Source organism: Grampus griseus (assembly GCF_964374135.1).
Source record: "Grampus griseus genome assembly, chromosome: 18".
Classification (NCBI taxonomy): Eukaryota; Metazoa; Chordata; class Mammalia; order Artiodactyla; family Delphinidae; genus Grampus; species Grampus griseus.
In genome coordinates this window covers 12,400,319-12,419,689 of record NC_139012.1, presented here as the reverse complement: position 1 = coordinate 12,419,689, position 19,371 = coordinate 12,400,319, and the positions used below count along the sequence as shown (strand labels likewise).

The 19,371-nt window shown below is 45.3% G+C and overlaps 1 protein-coding gene across 1 annotated transcript in view; it reads left to right on the top strand.

Moving 5' to 3' along the window:
• The window catches only part of FARP1 (FERM, ARH/RhoGEF and pleckstrin domain protein 1), a 290,345-nt gene that overhangs the window by 48,659 nt on the left and 222,315 nt on the right, over positions 1–19,371 (top strand). The window contains exon 2 of the mRNA XM_082675754.1: positions 8,434–8,627. Coding sequence (XP_082531880.1) covers positions 8,457–8,627 — 171 coding nt within the window. The 5' untranslated portion in view covers positions 8,434–8,456. The remainder of the gene's footprint in view (positions 1–8,433; positions 8,628–19,371) is intronic.

The window sequence follows — 19,371 nt, the reverse complement described above, 5'->3', positions numbered from 1 at the left end:
GAAGTGTCTGGTTGATGTAAAACAGGTGATCTGCAGTCGCTCCTTCTGCTCACAGACTTTTTTGAAAGAAGTAAATCTATCCGCCTGGATAGCTGTTTTTGAACTTTCTCAAAACCCCTTATCTAAGTCTTGTGAAAGGCCAGCCGTGGCCGCCTGTGTCCTGGAGCAGCTGCTGGGCCGCGCGCCTTTCTGGGGCGTCTCCCCCTCCCTGGCCTGTGGCTCCCCGGGGACAGGAGCACAAGGTGGCTTTGTCACCTGGCACCTAAGCTGGAGTGAACAGGCACTGGTGGAGGTTACACATGCTTTGCCCTTTGCCCTCCTGGGAGTCTCACGTGGTCAGTCATTGTCCCCGCCCGCCCCCCCCCCCCAAACTGGCAAACGCCAGCCCCTCCACCGTCAGCGAGAGGCCCTGGGCGCTCCGGCGGCTCTAGGACCCAGCCCCGTAGCTTCCTACAGATCTACCTCTTGGGCTGCTGCTTCTGTAAATTATTCACTTCCTATGAATTTTTCTCAACCTGGAATTTTTCAGTGGCTTACGTTTAAAACTGGAAGGAAGACCTCTTGCCAACCTTCTGCTCGTCAGCCTGTTTTGAACGATAATTGTCACCCTTGTTTACTGTGATTTCATCTTAGTTGATTTCATGCTTTAAAGGGGACGGGGTGGATAGCAGGCATCTGTCCTTTTAGAAAAATGAAAATTTTAAAATTGTCTTAATTTTTGTCTGAATGGTGCAAAATATTAAAGGTTCCCAAAAGTGAGCAGTGGAAAGCACCTCTCAGCCTCCTCATCGCTGTCTGCAGCCATGTCTCGAGCCAGCTCTCCTCCCTCTGCCCTTCCAAGAATATTCATGTGTGTGTCCACTTACATATCGTATATTTAATGTATAATTTACATATCATACCTTTGGCCTGTTTTCCGTTCAAAGGATTTTAGTAAATTTACAGACTTGTGTGACCATCACCACAATCTAGTTTTGGAACGTTTCTGTCACCTCCAAAAAGATCTCTATCCCTCAGGCCCTTTGCCGTCAGTCACAGCTGCTACCCCGACCCAAAGCAACAACTTTCTGTCTCTCTAGATTTGCTTTGTCTGGATATTTTCATATAAGTAGGCTCCTATGCCATGGAGTCGTTTGCCTCAGGCTTCTTTCACTTGGCAAAATGTTTTGGGGCTCATCCACGTTGCACCGTGTATCTGCATTTCATTTCCTTTTAATGACGAGTAATAATATTCCCTCCTATGGATATACCACATTTTGTTTACCCACTGGGTGATGAACATTCGGATTATTTCCACTTGTTGACTATTTTTAGCTCTAAACATCTCCATACACAAAGTCTTTGTGAAGACATACATTCTCCTCTGTCTTGGGGAGATACCTAGGAGTGTAATAGCTCAGTCACCAGGGGAACCCAGTTGCTGGGTTGTATGCTAAATTTATGATTAACTTTTAAGAAACTTCCCCAATATTATCCAAAGTCTGCACCTTTTTGTATTCCCACCAGCCATCAGCAATGTATGAGAAATTCCATTTTTTTCCCATTCTCGGTAACACTTGTTACTGTCCATTATAGTGGGTGTGGAATATTATCTCATTGTGGATGTAATTTGCATTTCCTAGTGAGGGACAGTGGTGAACATATTTTCATGTGCTTATTAACCACTTGTATATCTCTGGAGATTTAAATTCTCTTTTTATTATCAGTTTTAAAACATATGGGAACAGTTAACTTAAGGCCTCTCACCATCTCAACTCCTTCCCCTGCCAATTTTTTAATTATTTCTACATTGTCAGGAATTATAATATTCTGCAGCTATGACAGTGATTTTAGCCTTCCTCTTACAGTATAAATGGATTTAAAGTTTACCAATAATTGTTTTTCCTTGTTTTACCACTTAGCCTCTTGTTTTGCTGTTTATCCTTTAGTAGCTTCTCCCAGAAGGGCTTGAGTTCTTGACTATTGTAAATGTTTCAATGAAAATTCAGCTAGATTCTGATTCTTTTATTTCTTGGAAGATAGTTTGGTCAGTTAAACATTGAACGTGTGTTATCGAATGCAAGTTTGTGTGCCCAACACACAGTAAGGCCAAATAAACTGAAACGTCAGAGTTTGTAGCAGAGAAAGGTTTATTGCAGGGCCGAGCAAGGAGAATGGGTGGCTCATGCCCCCAAACCCCCAAACTTCCCAAAGGGTTTCAGCAAAGCACTTTTAAAGGCCAGATGAGGGAGGAGGGTAGCAGGGTATGTGATCATCTTGTGCACAATTCTCTGATTGGTTAATGGTGAGGTAACAGGGTGGTTAACTTTATCAGTCCTTAGGCACCACTAGGTCTGGGGGCCACTCACCAAGTAGTTAATTCCTTTCATTTGTTGGTGGTTTTTAGCAACTGAAAAACTCAGCAAAGATGCCTGAGATACTATTATCTGGGTACTTCACAGAAGAGCTACAGAAGAGGATATGGGGGAGTAGTCTGTCCCAGGCAGGCCCCATAGGGTCCTGCTCGGTTACAAATGTTGCTGTGGAGTCTGAACTTTTATCCCCTCCTTTGTTTTTTTTGAACTGCTTGCGTTGATGCCCAAATAATTCCTTCTTAATTTTTGAAGATGAGTGATGACACAGGAAACTTCCAGGTGTTCATCATTTTAGTTATTTCTGGGATATGATATGTTCATTTATTATGGAGAATCTTTTATTCCTGAAATGTCTTCCTGAATTATACCTTAAAATGTTTTTCTTGTTCCATTGAGGTTTTTTTTTTTTTCGTTTAGGGACGCCTATTATGGGTGTGTTGGATTTCTTTGTTTTCCATATTTATCATTTTTCTGTTCTAAATCTTTTGCTTGCTTTTCTCCATCTTTCCCCTCCAGACTCTCATATTTTCACCAGTGTGTATTTCCTTTTAGCTGCTTCCATTTGATGATTGTTAAAGCAGCCCAGACGGACTAAGACAAAGTACCATAAACAGGAAAACAACAAATTTATTTCTCACAGTCCTGGAGGCTGGAGAATCCAAGATCAAGGGCCAGTGGACTTGGTGTCTAGACCCACTTCCTGGTTCATAGATGGCAGTCTTGTGGTATTACTTTTCCTCACGTGGTGGAAGGGACAAGAGAGTTATCTGGATGCTTTTCATAAGGACACTAATCCCATTCAGGAGGGCTCCATCCTCACCATCCAATCACCTCCGGAAGGCCCTGCCTCCAAATACCATCACATTCGGGATTAAGTTTCAGTGTATGAATTTGGGGGTGACACAAACATTCATTCTATAGTAGTGACTTTGTTTTTGGCTGTGCCACATGGCATGAGGGATCTTAGTTCCGCAACCAGAGATTGAACCCATGCCCCCTGCAGTGGAAGTGTGGAGTCTTAACCACTGGACCTCCAGGGAAGTCCCAGTAGTGATGTTTTTATTCATTCTTTTTTTTTCACCCTGAGGTCTGCTCTCATGCTTTATTTCCTTCTCATGCTTCCCTGAACTCTTGTAAATCCTCTTCTGTTTTTGTAGATAGAATCAGTTATTTCTTTGTTTTGTTAATTTATGACAGTGTGGGCAAAATTTTCATCTGTTGCATATAACATTGCTTTGGTGGGTGTTTTTCATCTGTCATTCATTTTCATTTTCCTCTTTTTGCAGCATCTTTGTAAAGGTCCTTTTTTGTTATTAGATGAATTCTTTATGAACTAGCTATTTACAGGAGCTTCACGTGAGCAGGAGACAGGACCATGTCCCATGCCAGTGGGGATTCTTGTGACCTGAGGTTGTGTGTGTGTGTGTGTGTGTGTGTGTGTAATCCTTTCAACCCTTATTTTTCTCTAGCTTGCTGAGACTGGTTGTGTTCCTAGTGGGGTCTCTCTTTTTCACTTTGCCTCGGCACCAGACTGCTTCCTGCTAATATGTCTTACCTGTGTGGTTTCTCATTCAATTTGACCTTTCCTGCTTCCTGATTTCTCCCACCACACTGCATCCAGGGAAGCTCTTAGTGCTACCTGCGTGTCTGTTGCCCTTCTTTTCAGAAAGTTATTGCTGGATATCCTGCTTATTTGGGGAGCATGGCTCTGGCAGGCATGGGCTCTCCAAGAATTTTCCTTCTCTGTCTGACCTTCACTGCAGTTTGCCAACTCTTTCTCATGTTTCGTGGTTCAAAGCTACAGATGTGTTCCAGGTTCCTCTGAGATGGAGTTAGCATTTTTGTGTGTGTTTTCCTTATTGCTTTTGCGTGAATTCCAAGAGGAAGTCTTTAAGCCAAGAGACTATAACAAGACAATTCTAGTTTTTTATCTTTTCTTTGCCAGTTAAAGTTTGCACTGCTTTTTTGTTGTAGTCATTATTTCCTTTTTAACCAACTTTTCACATAGAGCTAAAGAAGAAGGTAGTTTCACAAACAGCTCTTTACTTTTAGGTCTGGAATGATCATGTTAGTAATAACATGGTACAAGGAAAGAAATATTAATCTTTTTTACCTTGACTCTTTCTTAAGGAATTCAGAAGTTGGAGGAAGTGATGGAGGTAAAGTTGGAATAGAGCATGGATTGCTATTTATACACAGGAGGCTTTTAGGTTTGTTAGGTATGTGATGTAGAAGGCTGTGTTTTATTACTGGATTCACCAATTTTGCTATCCAGCATCGGTTATGGTTACCCATTCATGACTTGACAGCGTTCCTCAGATATTCCCTTGACATTCTTAGGCTGCTCCGCTCAAAACTCTTGGCTGGATTTATGTTGGAGTTAAACAGCACTTTCCGTGAACAGTAACAATCTGCCTGCAAGTATAAAAACAAAAAGTGTGACATGCTTTGTTGAAATGTTAATATCCAGAAGTAGAACAGATATAGGCGTGAGATCATTTGAAGACTAAAAAGAGATAAAGGAAGTTAAGGTACCAGATGTCTGTTAATCACCGGCTCAATTTAATTTTTAAGTGCCCAGCTGTTAAAAATCACAGTGTTCTTCTGGGGATCTTGGGCCAGCGTGGAGAGAAAGGGTTCCATTTTGAGGATGAGAGCCTTGCTCTTTGCTTAGGTAGGACAAAGAGAAAATGAGTTTAGAGCACCTTTAAGGTGGGGTGACGTGAGAGAATAAACCCTGACCTCCCTGCCGTCGGCTCCCTGGATGGGCATCAGAGCCACAGCCCGGACCTACCCCTCTCAACTCAGAGCGAGAAGAGGCCAAGTGGTCAGGCCCAGCATCAGTGATTGAGGACAGGGCCTGTCCATGCTGGTGGAGTGCGGGGAACAGAAGGTGGGGTTGGAGGCGAGCAGTGGAGGATGTTTACAGAGGCAGGGAGGGATCAACACCAAAGTAGGAATGAGTGCAAAGAGGAGGCTGGCAATGGGGAAGGCAAACTGGACTGATGTCAAAGCTTTCTTTAGCGCTTGTGTTTATTTTTAACCATGAGACCATGAATAGAAAACATATAGGGGAATAATTCTGCCTGGTTTGTGAAGATTATTTTAAACACAGTGATGCCATAGTTAATTAGATCTATACCAGCCACATATGATTCATTGAACAAATGTAGGTGATCTGTTTTTCACTTCGGTGTAAAGCATTGTAGATGAGCGAAGTCTAGTTGTGTCTTAAGACCAAGAGACGATTAAGCAAAAGATAATCACATAATCGAACAGATTGGAATTAGGTTCTTAAAAAAAAAACTTATTTGGGGGAGAAATCAGAAAGGTACTTACTTGTATAGCAGACCTGTGAAATCATAGATGGACATTCAAGAAAGGAGTAGTAGTTCTCAAAAGGCTGGTCCTTAACTAGCATGGTGACACAAGTCCAATCTCAAAGGATTGCATAGGGACGAAAAATAATCTCTTACAGACGTTGGTGGAAAGTTGGTGGGGAAAATGAGTGTGGGAGAAATAAGTAGTAAATGGTGTTTCCTGGGTGGTGGTCAGGCCCTCTCCCTTTTCAGTCGAAGGGTGTGTCTTTTCAGGCCAGGGTGGTTTGATCCAATGACCCATCTTATCGAGGTGACTCCATAGTTTCTACTCTACTGACCTCAGGGCCAGCCCTCTGTGTCACAGGGAGAATGTTCGAGGTTTCACTGAGAGGAAGGGGAGGTTCCCATATGGAATTCGGTGGGAAACTTCTGGGAAGGAACCTGACTGACCCTTCAGGAGAAGGAAGAGCCTTGGTCAAGAAGAACCTACACAATGAGGCTGACAAACTGGATGTTTTTTCCTGAAGCAAAGAGCTGAAGGGTGGCTCCTAAGATGCAGCCCTGAGGTCTATACCTCACACCACAGGTGACCCTTGAGTGCCCCTTCTGTGACTTTCTTTGTCACTGAGACAAAGGGTCATTCTTTCTCTGCCTCTTCTCCCTCGGCCCTTGTGTGAATTTACTGCCATAACAAAGTCCCACAGGCTGGGTGTCTTAACAGAGGTTTATTTTCTCACAGTTCTGGAGGTCGGAAGTTTAGATCAAGGTGTTGGCAGGGTTGGTTTCTCCTGAGGCATCTCTCCTCGGCTTGCAGATGGCCACCTTCTCCCTGTGTCCTCACATGGCTTTTCCTCTGTGCATGCCTGGTGTCTCTGTGTGTGTGCAAATTTGCTCCTCTTATAAGGACACCAGTCAGATTGGATTAGGGCCCATCTTAATCACTGTTTTAAATTGGTCACCTCTTTTAAGACCCTGTCTCCAAATGCCGTCACATTCTGAGTTACATGGGGTTAGTGCTCCAAGGTAAGAATTTGGGGGGGGACACAGTTCAGTCCATAACAACCCCCATGGCTGGGCATGTTTGTTCTTTTTGCTTTTTCATTGCCCTGTCTCCCCCCCACCCCTTTCACATTCACCCTCACCCTGGCTTTCACTTCTACAGCGAGATGGACTCTGAACCCAAAGCCCAAATCCAGCTCCACCTCCCCCACAGCCTGCTGGATATCCTTTTAAAGCCTTCAGTGTGTCCCCAGTCACACACACACCTTCCCCTCCCACTTCTTCACTTCTGCCCTGATTTAAAACTTTCTGGTCACTGTTATACTTTAATCTCCTTCTTCTTAGTAGCTAACCATTTACAACACCGGGTTAATTTTTCCATAAAAGTGGGTTTTATAGCATCATCTTTTTATTTCCGTCGCCACTGTTCAAGCTGATCCCCTCGAGCTCAAATTGTTGCCTTAGCTCTGTAACTGGACTCCCCCAGCCCCTGCCAGCCCGTCTCTTTTTCTGGCGCATTAGTATAGATCATCTTCACATTCATTTTTCTCAAGTTCTACTTTCGTTGTGTCATTATTCTTATTCAGTGACTCCCTACAGGGTGAAGACCATCTCTCTCAGCTAGGCCTTTGATGTCCTTTGTGGTCTGATTCCAACCTAGTTTCCAAATGCATCTTGAACTCTGCAGCATTGATTCTCAGTTGTCTTCCTAAATGCCACCTGATTTCTGTCCCATAGCTTTCTTGATGCTGTTCTACTTCCCTGGAATTCCTTCTCCTTGTGTGTTCCTGTCTCCTTCCAAGCATTACCCAACATTTGAGACTCAGTGGAGTTCAGTTCCTACCTTCTGCATGATGGAGAAGATAACTTTGTCAATACTGTAATATGTAGAATGGTTTCCTGGGAAAGGGGGAACGACTGCGGGAGGGTGGCAGCAAAAAAATTAATTAGGAGGAAAAGAAGAACTCGAGAGAAAAGACCCTACCTGACGTCACCTGGGTTTGTGTGAGCGTGTGTTTCGTTTCCTCAACCAGATTATAAACTCGGGAGCTACAAGATCCGTTTTATCTATTTATCTCGATAACGCCCACATTACTTGGTATGTTCCATGATCCATAAAAGGTAAACTAATGGATGTTAATGATATGCGTTAGGCACTGCTCATTATCTTCCCAGCAGACCGCAAGTGTGTGAAAAATGGTGCCTAGCTCATGGTAGACCCTAACTAAGAATACGTAGAACACAACTGAATCTAGCGTATTAAGAGCTGACTGTAAAACTAGAAAAGGATAAACTATGTAAACGTATGCAGAAGGATGGGGCTTCCCTGGTGGCACAGTGGTTGAGGGTCAGCCTGCCGATGCAGGGGACACGGGTCCGTGCCCCGGTTCGGGAAGATCCCACATGCCGCGGAGCGGCTGGGCCCGTGAGCCATGGCCGCTGAGCCTGCGCGTCCGGAGCCTGTGCTCCGCAGCGGGAGGGGCCACGACAGTGAGAGTCCCGCGTACTGCAAAAAAAAAAAAAGTATGCAGAAGGATAAAATATGCACAAATATTTGCATGCCTTGAGTGGCTAAAGGTGACGCTGTGTGTGAATGAGCCGAACACTTATCAGCTCGTGTGATTCCTGCGCGGGGGGTGGGAACTGGCCATCTTGTGCTTCGGGGACGTGGCCACAGTGACCGGCAGAAGGCGACCAATGTTACTAAGGTGGTCTCAGTGAGTCTCCTGATGTATTTTTCTTCTCTCTGCTTCCTGCAGGCATCATATAATCTGCTCTCATCATGGGAGAAATAGAGCAGAGGCCAACTCCAGGATCGAGACTGGGGGCAGCGGAGAATTCGGGGATCAGTACCTTGGAACATGGACAGAAGCCTCCCCCGACGCCTTCAGGAAAACTCATGTCCGTCAGAATCCAGATGCTGGATGACACCCAGGAGGCCTTTGAAGTTCCGGTAAGTCGGGGGCAGCCTTCGGCACGGGGAGGCTCGTGTCATTCCTGCGTTTCGGTGACGCGAGGTGGCAGGTCTGTGTGTTCAGCGGCTCCCTGCCCACCCTCGCCGTCCTCCTCTGGAGCGTCTGGTTCCGAGCTGTCAGTTTTTGGATTTATGCGCGGACCGCGCCCAGTGATATCAGTGGGTGTGTCATTTGAATTTTACTCTGATTTTCCATATTCCAGTAGATATCTGTGTGTACATGCCTACGTACGTATTACTTAGATATTTGAATTGGAGGGAACTGTGGTCTGCGTCTCCGTTTAATTTGCTCGTTACAAGCAGTTCCTCTCAACGTCGATGCATGTGTGTGAGCACTCCGTTTCCCTAGGTTACTGGCAGGAAAGTTCCGAGAAAACCATCAAAGACCTGAATGGGTGTTCCGACATCAGAGAAGTTGCCGAGCATGTTTGTGGGTGGGGAGTCGGGGTGCAGAAGAACCCTGATCCCAGCCCCCAGTGTGGCAGCCCTAGAAGGGAAGAGGCCCCATCCCAGGGGCGGACCAGAGTGGGGTGTCCAGGAGCCGGGCAGAGAAGGAGGAACGGCAGCCTTGGCCTTGTCCATCAGCTAGAGCTGCATGCCCCCGTGGTTCTGGTGTCTTCCTCAGAGCCCCTGCCTCATGGCCCCTTGCCCTCTCTCATCCTTCTCTCCAGCCTCCTCCTGAAATCCGACCACTGCTAGCGGTGCGGGAACCACCACCAGTTAGTTATGTGCAGATGCAGGGTTTGTTCCCGTGGCAGGGAGAGTGCGGACGTGTGTGTCCACCTCTGTAGAACTCTGACGGCAGTCTCCTCAAGAATGAATTAGCATCCAGAGAATTCACAGCGCACTCTGCCTGTTTTCTGTGTTCTCCCTTGGGTACTACACCCACATCTCACATGGCTTGTGTGTGGGGGGAGGAAGGAAGTAACTCTTGAATTCCAAACAGCCAAACTGTAAGCGAACTTTGGGAACATAACCCGTTTTTAAAGTGGAGACGATCCATCAATTATTCCCGATGGCTAGAGCAACTAAAACTTAACAGTTGGCATTCACGTCTGCATCTCATCGTTTAATGGTTTATGTAATATGATTCACTAAGTCATATTCATTTCAAAGAATGTTGTTCAGAGGGTGTGAATTACCATTAAGTGTCTCAGGGAAGATAAACCTCAGAAAAGCTATGTTTAAACCTGCCAATGTACTGCACGTTGCAGACCACCTTTGTATCTTTCTAATTTACTTGTTGTGGAATTCCTGTCTCTTTAAGGACTTGAACTTCTTCATATTCTGAGGCACAAAGCCGTGGCTAATCTGCTGAAATTGTAAAAATAGATTGAGGGGCACACCTGCCAGCCTGGTAGAGTCCGGCCTTCTGCAACATGTCCCAGCCTCCTCTCCTCCCCGCGCCGCACCCCACATCCCTCCCGCACCCTGCCTCCTTTCTCTTCATTGCCAGACTGGTTTGGTGAGGTATTTCATTTCAGTGTTTCCTCTTTGGTACTGCTAAGGACTTCTGAGCCCAAGTCTCTAGCAACGCATTCTTTTTTTTTTTTCTTTTTTTATCATCTTTATTGGAGTATAATTGCTTTACAACGGTGTGTTAGTTTCTGCTTTATAACAAAGTGAATCAGCTATACATATACATACATCCCCATATCTCCTCCCTCTTGCGTCTCCCTCCCACCCTCCCTATCCCACCCTTCTAGGTGGTCACAGAGCACCGAGCTGATCTCCCTGTGCTACGTGGCTGCTTCCCACTAGCTATCTTATTTTACGTTTGGTAGTGTATATATGTCCATGCCACTCTCTCACTTCATCCCAGCTTACCCTTCCCCCTCCCCATGTCCTCAAGTCCATTCTCTAGTAGGTCTGTGTCTTTATTCCCATCTTACCCCTAGGTACTTCATGACCTTTTTTTTTCTTAGATTCCATATATGTGTGTTAGCATACAGTATTTGTTTTTCTCTTTCTGACTTACTTCACTCTGTATGAGACTTTAGGTCCGTCCACCTCACTACAAATAACTCAATTTCATTTCTTTTTATGGCTGAGTAATATTCCATTGTATATATTGCCACATCTTCTTGATCCATTCATCCGATGATGGACACTTAGGTTGCTTCCATGTCCTGGCTATTGTAAATAGAGCTGCAATGAACATTTTGGTACATGACTGTTTTTGAATTATGGTTTTCTCAGGGTATATGCCCAGTAGTGGGATTGCTGGGTCATATGGTATTTCTATTTTTAGTTTTTTAAGGAACCTCCATACTGTTCTCCATAGTGACTGTATCAATTTACATTGGTGTTCCCGTGTGTGGTTTGGACCGAGGGCCAGCAAATGCTGCTGTTGTGTGCATGAGCTACAGGAAGCATTGTACTGTATTCACTTGCAGTTCTTGTTTCCCTGAACCAAAGGATGTCAAAACTCTGGTCCTAGCTACTACTTAGCTAGGAACTATATAGGAACTCCCTGCCTAAGAAATAGGAATAGAAGTGTGTTTGCGTCTTTTAAAAAAGATTTTACTTGATAATTTCTGTTGTCTGTGCTTTGCATTTGTAACTCCTCTGCCTGGAAGGTTTCTCATACCACCCCCTTCCCACATAAACTCCTGTGCATCCTTAGAGGTCCTGTCTGTTTTACCCAGATGCCAACTTCTGGAGGCAGTGGCTGTTTTCTTCCCCCATTTCAGACTTCTTTGCTCATACATCTGTCAGGGTGGAGCTGGACCCCTGAGATTCAAATCCCAGCTTCATCTACTGACACATTAATCACCTTGGGCAAGGTACTTAATCTCTCTGTATCTCAGTTTTCTCCTCTGTAAAATGAGGCTAATCAAAAACCCTACCTCATTTTATGAGAATAAAAGAGTTGATACAAATAAAGGAACAGCTCTTGGCACATACTAAGAGCTTGGACCATAATGTGATTAGTGGTACCAGTGGGCATTTGCCGCTTCACTGTTGGCTTCTCGGGGCTGGGACCTTACCTATTGTCTCATCCCCAGCACCTTGCACAGCGCCTGGCATGTAGTAGGTGCTCATTAAGTGTTTGCTGACTGAATATTAGGAGTAGACTGAATCTTACAAGTAGAATTAATGCTATTGTTAGTTTTTCACATGCCTCATCCATTCATGTTTAATTTTTATTTCTGGCGTTGAGTCAGAATGTTCCTTCGCAACCCATGGGCAACAGATGTTTTCCATAACTGCCTGTAGAAAGGCAGCAATCAGCATTTTTATTGACTAAGCTGATTCTAAATTGCTACCTTGTGGTCTTTAAGAACAGAATCAGCCAGGTCTCTGCACAGCTGGGAAGCATCAGGCTGGCTGTGGTGACTCAGCCGCTGTGCTTGGGATTGGAGTGGAGGGACACAGGATCACAAGAGACCCAGCTCCCCATAAGTGCTTTAAACCTTGCTCCAGAACTTTCTGCTGGGGATTCATCAAGGCCAAGTGTCTGAGCCTGGAAGTGTCCCCTTAGCCCACACGTGCTCCCTCCTCAGGTTGGGCACCCCACAAGGATGGGTCCTCCTCGTTAATTCACATTCATCACACACACGAGCAGGCACTTGGCCAGAAGTCGTTACAGTTTCCCTTGGGGGACATTCTTCCATGAACCACAGCTTTCCTTGGGGGATTGAGTTTCCTGGGCCTTTCCTAAGACTTTTGTTTTAGAGGATGGACGAAGGCCAAGTCATCATTTAAAAATGCATGTTCCCTAAACACTTCCTGGCACAGATAACCACACCAGTCTTCATCATTTCTTACAGCCCTGAATGAGGTCTTATTAAAGAGTTGAATCCTTTGAAAAGCGTGAGCAGTGAGCATCAGACTTCTCTACGCCATGGCTAGTTCTACCGTCACCTTTGCTCTTGAACTTGGGCGGTCTTTTTAGCTATTTCCTCTACAGCGTTGAAAGTTCAAAAGTAATATTTATAGGAAATTCTTACGGGGCGTTTTATCATCTTTATGTGGAAAAGGCTGTGCGGATAAGCCCCAGCCTGTGGTTTGTGATATATGCAGCCTTCCCTTCCAACCAGAGATGATAAATCGAGGTGACTTGTGTGGGTCTGAAAGGGTTAAATGACTCCCTCCACTCCCACCCCCCTGGAAGGTTCCTGAGAAGGTTTGATGTGTCCTGTCCTCACTCATGACCCCGCTGGTAAACAAATGCTGTTCCTGCTGACGTTTGTAGGGTGAACAGATGGCGCCTTCCCCAAGTGTTTATTCAGTTTATGTGTTTTCATTAGCAAGGCCACCCTAGCAAGAGTGGAGAAGAGCAGAGGAAATCAAACGGAGCCACGTTCTGCTGCTTTTGAGCGGCCCTGGTGAAAACGCTTGGGAGAGATGCTCACAGGTGATGCGAAGACGCCTGGCCTTTGTTGCGTAGTGAGCGGGCGTGGCCTGGTGCAGGTGCGGAGTGCTCCGTGTCAGCCACAGCCATCCCGGGGAGTAACAATCATCGCGCCCTGTGTTTGTGTCTTGTCGGTTGCTTTACTCAGAAGCCTTTGCAGCTCCCAGCTGCCTGAGGATAAAGTATGGATTTCTTCGTCTGGGGAGGCTGGGAGAGAGCTGGGGCCTTCCTGGAGGGCCCACTGCAGATGGCTGAGCTGTTATTCGTTGTGATTCCCCACTGCTGTCCTCGGTTGGTTCATCCTGTGCGTTAGCATCTCAAGCCAGAAAATTCTCTTACCTGTTCACGTGCTTATTTTTGGCCTCCCGCAGGTAGAGTGGGACCTCTGTGGAGGCACGGCCTCTTTTGTTCTTGTTTGTCATCAGATTCCATACCTCAGCAGTGCCTGGACCCAGCCGATGCCATAACCTGTGACCGACGGCCCACACCTCTGTTCAATCATTTGCCTCTCGCAAGTGATGAAAGGTGGCTGGCGCCGTCATCTCTGTAAGATGAGGGAACACTTGGGGAGTGCTTCGAGTCACTTCATCACATTTGCACAGTTGGGATAGGACTGGGATTGGAACCGCCTTCCCCGACCCCGAGCTGCCGCTTCTTGTAAGATCTGTGGGCTTCCACTGTCTTGCCCAATTGGATCTTTTCAAACTTGCCTCCAAGCCTCCCAGACGGGAGGCACCACAGCCTCATCTTGGGGCTGCTCTGGTTCTTTTTCCATTTCTAAACACCGGCCAACATCCACTAACAAATTTATCAAGATCACCTCAACCGTCCAAGCCCCCCCATAGCTCTTGCTGGGGGCCATCTCTCTCTTCTTATAGTACTTGCTATGTGTACCTCTAATTAGACTGAGTCACAGGCTTTAATCTTGCTTCTCTCCCTAATTAGTTCCCTTATAAACCCTGCTGTGACTTGGTTTCCTTATTTGCAAAATGAGGTGTTTGGTCCAGATGATACTACAGGCTTTTTTTTCTCCCTTTCTTTTTTTGGAAGTCAGCACCTTGTGTTGACATCTTTGTTGATGAATTACCTTTTCATGACTGTATTTGTTAATCCCCCAGGCAGATGGTAAACTCTTTCAGAAAAGGGATTTTTAATCTTAAAAAACCCACAAAATTCTAAAAGGCTCCTCAGAGATAGTAGTTACTGTGTAACTAGTAAGTGCTCAAAGCAGTGTGGTCGGGGTGAATAAGCGGATGGTATACAATATGTTGCTTACGGAGCATCAGGCAACGTTAGGATTTTGTGTGTGTGTGTTGGTGGGAGGTGGGGTAACTTACCTACATCTCACTAAACTAAATTGGGCCAAACTTTACGCCACTTGAAAATTGTAGGTAGAAGATGGAAAGAAATCAAATATTTTCTGGACAACTCATTATTAGCAGGAAGCAAACAAATTTGTTGAAAACAAACATCTAAAACTTTTAAGAAAAATGATTAGGTTGCACGTCATAATAAAAGACTGCAAAGGGTTTTTTTATTTAAGGAGGGCAAAACTGCCTGTGTTATCTCAGACCTAATTTGGAGTCTCACACGGTCAGCCCATAAATGATTAAACATTTATTTATAAATGTTTATTTATTATAAACATTATAAACATTATTTCATTTTCTTACATTTTGAAATGAAGCAGTCGTTTAATTTCTTTAATTTTCACTGAAGCCTGGGCTTGACGTCAGTCGAGGGCTTGTTCCTCCAAGTGCTTTGTGGTTCTGCAAAAGGTCGTAAATGGTTAGAGAATTTGAAAACTGTATTCATAGGCTTGCGCTCAGAAAAAAGGACGTAGCAGAAGTTTGTCTTTTTAAAAAGCTCTGCGTGTCCTTTTGGGGACCCCCCCAGTTTACATCGGGAAAAGTTGAGGCTGATGGCTTGGAGCTGGCCTTGTGTCACTCACAGCCACTGTGTCTACAGAAACGCATGGTCCTTTTCTGACTTTGTCTTATGTTGAATGATTTTGTTCCCTTTTTAATTTCTATTTCAGCCATCTTAGAGACGATGCCTTTTTGGATAAGCCACTAAATGTCTTGGGTTTTTTTTTTTCTCCCCAAAGAGGTGGAATGTACATTTAACCAAGATCTTGGGGGGAAATATATCTTCCTTTGTAATACGTGCTCTGCTTCTCGGTTCCCCTGGAATCGCAAGTCCCTGGCAGTGGGGTTATTCCTTGCAGTTGATTGGATTATATGATCTTAGAAGGCAGGTGTGCATTCAGGGGTCCTTTTATTTGTTTCTCTTTTGCGTAAAATGCACTAAGAGGTGATGGTGGTGATACCGAGACCTAAATAAAATTTAATTGACTATTTAAACCAGAAGGGAGATGTGTGTGCCCAGAGCTCTGTTAACTGCCCCTTAAGCAGCTGCAGTTTGAACCAGAATGAGGGGAAGGAATTTCACAAGTTCACTCAGCTTTTTAAAAATGAGTCCATATTTCTTTCCCCTTATCAGTGTTGTTTTTGGCTCCTATTATTAGCAGAGTTTCTGAAAGAGTATTCATGTCCACTCCGCGTTGCATGGTCCTTTCTGTGTTTTATTTAACTTGAATGATAAATGGTCCGTCTGGGTCTGGTCTCATGATGTTAAATTTAAGGGCTATTTTAATGGATAAAAAAATTTTTTTTCATAATTCATTTCAGTGGAATACTGTTAGCCTTCCTTTCTAGTTCCTTAGAAGCAGAGAGTAGAACTTAAATGTTGGCCCGAAATGTTTGTGTGCCCCTTTCAACTCCACCGTAGACCCTTGATCAAAGTCATTTCTGAGGCTCTGACGTGATGGCAGGAATTCTGTAACAGCTGTTTGCTATTTTCTCCCTGAAAAGTCTCTCAGTAGAAACTAATAAATAAAAGGAATAAACTGTAATTGAGAATGTCTGTATCAGACATTAAAGTGGGCCAGTATTCTGGGGAAACGTAGGGAGTTTGAGAAGCTGCTTTTTTCCTCCCCTCTTTATTTATTTATTTATTTATTTTGCGGTGCGCGGGCCTCTCACTGTTGTGGCCTCTCCCGTTGCGGAGCACAGGCTCCGGACGCGCAGGCGCAGCGGCCATGGCTCACGGGCCCAGCCCCTCCGCAGCATGTGGGATCCTCCCGGACGGGGGTACGAACCCGTGTCCCCTGCATCGGCAGGCGGGCTCTCAACCACTGCGCCACCAGGGAAACCCCCTCCCCTCTTTTAAGTGGAGATAATAAATTGTCTGAATTATAAAAACAGAGTGGTTAAAGGGGAAAGTCCAGGGCCGCGCATCCGGGCTTCAAGGCTTACTAGCTGGGTGGCTCTGGGTGAGAAGATGACCACTCTCAACCCACGTCCTCGTCTCCGAATCCAGGGAACACGTACTTCACGGGGCTGAGGTGAAGCTCACGTGAAATACCTTCTGAGAAAACACCTCGCAGAGTCCTGGATGCGATTAGTTTCTCCTTAAAAGCTAGTCTTTTTTTCTTCCTTTCACACTAAGCTTTGCTCTCCTTCTTGTTCATTAGCAGAATTGAGACTGTGCTTGCATTGTAGAGCTCTTGGACAGGTGAAATGGAAAAGAAGCCTATGAAAACACTTTAAAATTTAAAACTAGCATACTTGTCAAATGGACTAATTCTCTTTTTTTTACCCACCCCCCAGCTTTCTATATAGTCTCGCGTGAGTCTTTGCTGAGATAGAGATGAGGAGCCCAGGTGGCTTTCGAAGGTCTGTAAGAAGGGAGTGCCACCTGGACAGGTGTGATGAAGTCTCAGCTTCTCACCAGCACAGTCACTCCCTTTTTCCGACGTGTCTGTAGCTCCTCGGAGCTTCAGTTCCCTTAGCTTTAACATCGAGGGGGTGTTCGTGTAGCTTAAACATTTTATGTGCATGTCAGCTTTGCTGAATTCTTGGTCTCCTTCATTTACTTAGTCCAAAGCCTCTGTTTTCCTAGAGTCAGGATTTTCCTAGGAGAACCTCTCATCCCTCTGGCCCAGGTTGGCTGTAGGATTTCAAGGTGGTGGACGGAGGGTTTCAGGACCCTCTAGGACGGGTCTTCTCTGCTGGCTCCTTTGAAGGAAGCATTTAGCTGGCTAGATACCCCTGTGTTTGAATGTGAATGTGAAACATATTAACATACAAATCAGACTGATGTTTAAATGATCTGCTATTTTATTTTTTATGATTCGCTTATTTGCTGTCTTTCCTGAATTCGAACATTGGAGTTGGAAATCATAGCTTTAACTCCTAAGAAATATATTGGAATGATTTAATCAGTTTGGGATCTGTAGAGAAAATGATCGTGTGAAAGCAATACTAAAAGTCAAACTTGATAACTGTGAGCCAGGAGCCTTATAGGTTTCTCCTTCCTCATTTATATAAACAGGAAGCTAGACTTGATACCCACAATAGAATTCCAGAGCGCTGGTATTATTTTATGGAATGTGATCTTGCAAACACGATATGAGTCCCACGAATATTTATGGACACGCACGGCAAGGTGTTGCTGATAAGAAAATGAACAAAAATAATGGCTACCCTTTAAGAAAACCCTTGCTGTGTGCCGGACTTTGTGCTACATCTGTACTTAACGTTCTTTCACTTATGGCTGATCAGTGAATCTATGAGGTTGGCATGAATGACCCCAGTGAGGCGTAGAGGGCAGAAAGGGCTTGATCTAGGTCGTAGAGCCAGGGTCCTGGCCCAGCCCCTCTCTATACTTAAGCCCCGCTCTCCCCATGCCATTAGATGGGCTTCAGGGCCTTAGGGAGCCCATAGAGAGTCCAACAACCTACCACATCAGTCGTGCTGGTCCGTGAGACAGATGCCAGTGATAGATACTCTTTAGTGGGTAGGATGGGTTAAGAGGGCTGAGCCTGCAGGAGGAAAGACCAGTGACACACGGTGATGACTGTTAAGGGCCCCAGATGGGATGCTGGGGAGGTGACAGACGCAGGAGAAGGGAAGGAGGTGGAATTGAGAGGACTTGGAGCGTGTGGGAGGGCAGCACCCAAAGAGTGGGGAGCACAGACCTTACGTTTACACCTGGGTGGCTCTGTGCTGCCACGGAGGACTGGGACATCGACTGGCCTTTCTGTGACAACTGTTGTACCGGAAATGATGCCTTCCTTTAGTTGCCGTGAAAGGCGCGTTGCTAATTTGCTGGTGAAAGGCACTGCCTCGTTTATAATCACAAAGAAGAATCTGTGATTCTATAAATGAACCTCTGAGATTCACAGTGATTACGTAGATTGTACAAACTGGAAGTATCAAATGGTGGTTGATTGCTTGCTTTCCACTTACATTAGGAAGATTATATTTACTCTGCGTTTCAATTTCCTTGTCATCCAGAAGCAACTCTGTGCAACTTGCCGCAAGTAAGTGAGGGCCAGACTGGGAAAGCGTTGACACCCAGTGCCTTTAGACGACGTTCAGAATCCTTAGGAATGGGGGTGTTACCTGTCCTTTAATTCTGATGCCATTTACTGATGAGGCGAACTGATCAAGTGTGTTTGGCTGTCACGTCATCTTCCATGGTCATTTGTCAGAACGTGTTTCCGCAAACAGAACTCAAATGCTCCCATTACCTTCGATCTAGATATAAGGCTGAGTGTCTAAAGCATTGAAAAGCGAGACCCAAGAGCCCTTGTGGAGTTATTAGGGTGTCAAGACAGTGCCTTTTTCACAGTTACAATCTGTGTTGGTTTCTTAGGGCCGCCGCGACGCGGTACCACAAACTGGGCAGGTTCAACGACAGAAATCCATTCTCTCTGAGTTCTGAAGGCCCGAAGTCCAAGACCAAGGTGTTGGCAGGATTGGATCCTTCTGAGGGAGAATCTGTTCCGTGGTGCTCTCCTAGCTTCTGGGGATTTGCTGGCAGTCTCTGGGGTGCCCTGCATCTCTGCATCCATCTTTACGTGGCCTTTTCCCTATCTGGGTGTCTGTCTCCAAATATACCCTTTTTATTGGGTTGGCCAAAACGTTCGTTCGGGTTTTTCCTGAGATGTTATGGAAGAACCTGAACGAAATCTTTGGCCAGCCCAATGTAAAGAGAGTGGCCATACAGGATTAGGGCCCACCCTACTGACCTCATTTAAACTTGATGACCTCTGTAAAGATCCTATTTCCAAAGAAGGTCACGTTCTGAAGTACAGGGGTTTAGCGCTTCAGCCTGTGAGTTGGAGGGGGCCCCAGTTCAGCTCATAGCAAAAGCGTATTTAAACAGTGGGGAAACGAAGGGGAAAGAACGTCGGTATTACCCTGAGCCTCGAGACGGCTTTCGCTTAACACACGCCTTTTAAAAATAAAACACTGCAGTCTTTGTTCTCCCTGAACATTTTGTAGGAAGATTTCCTTC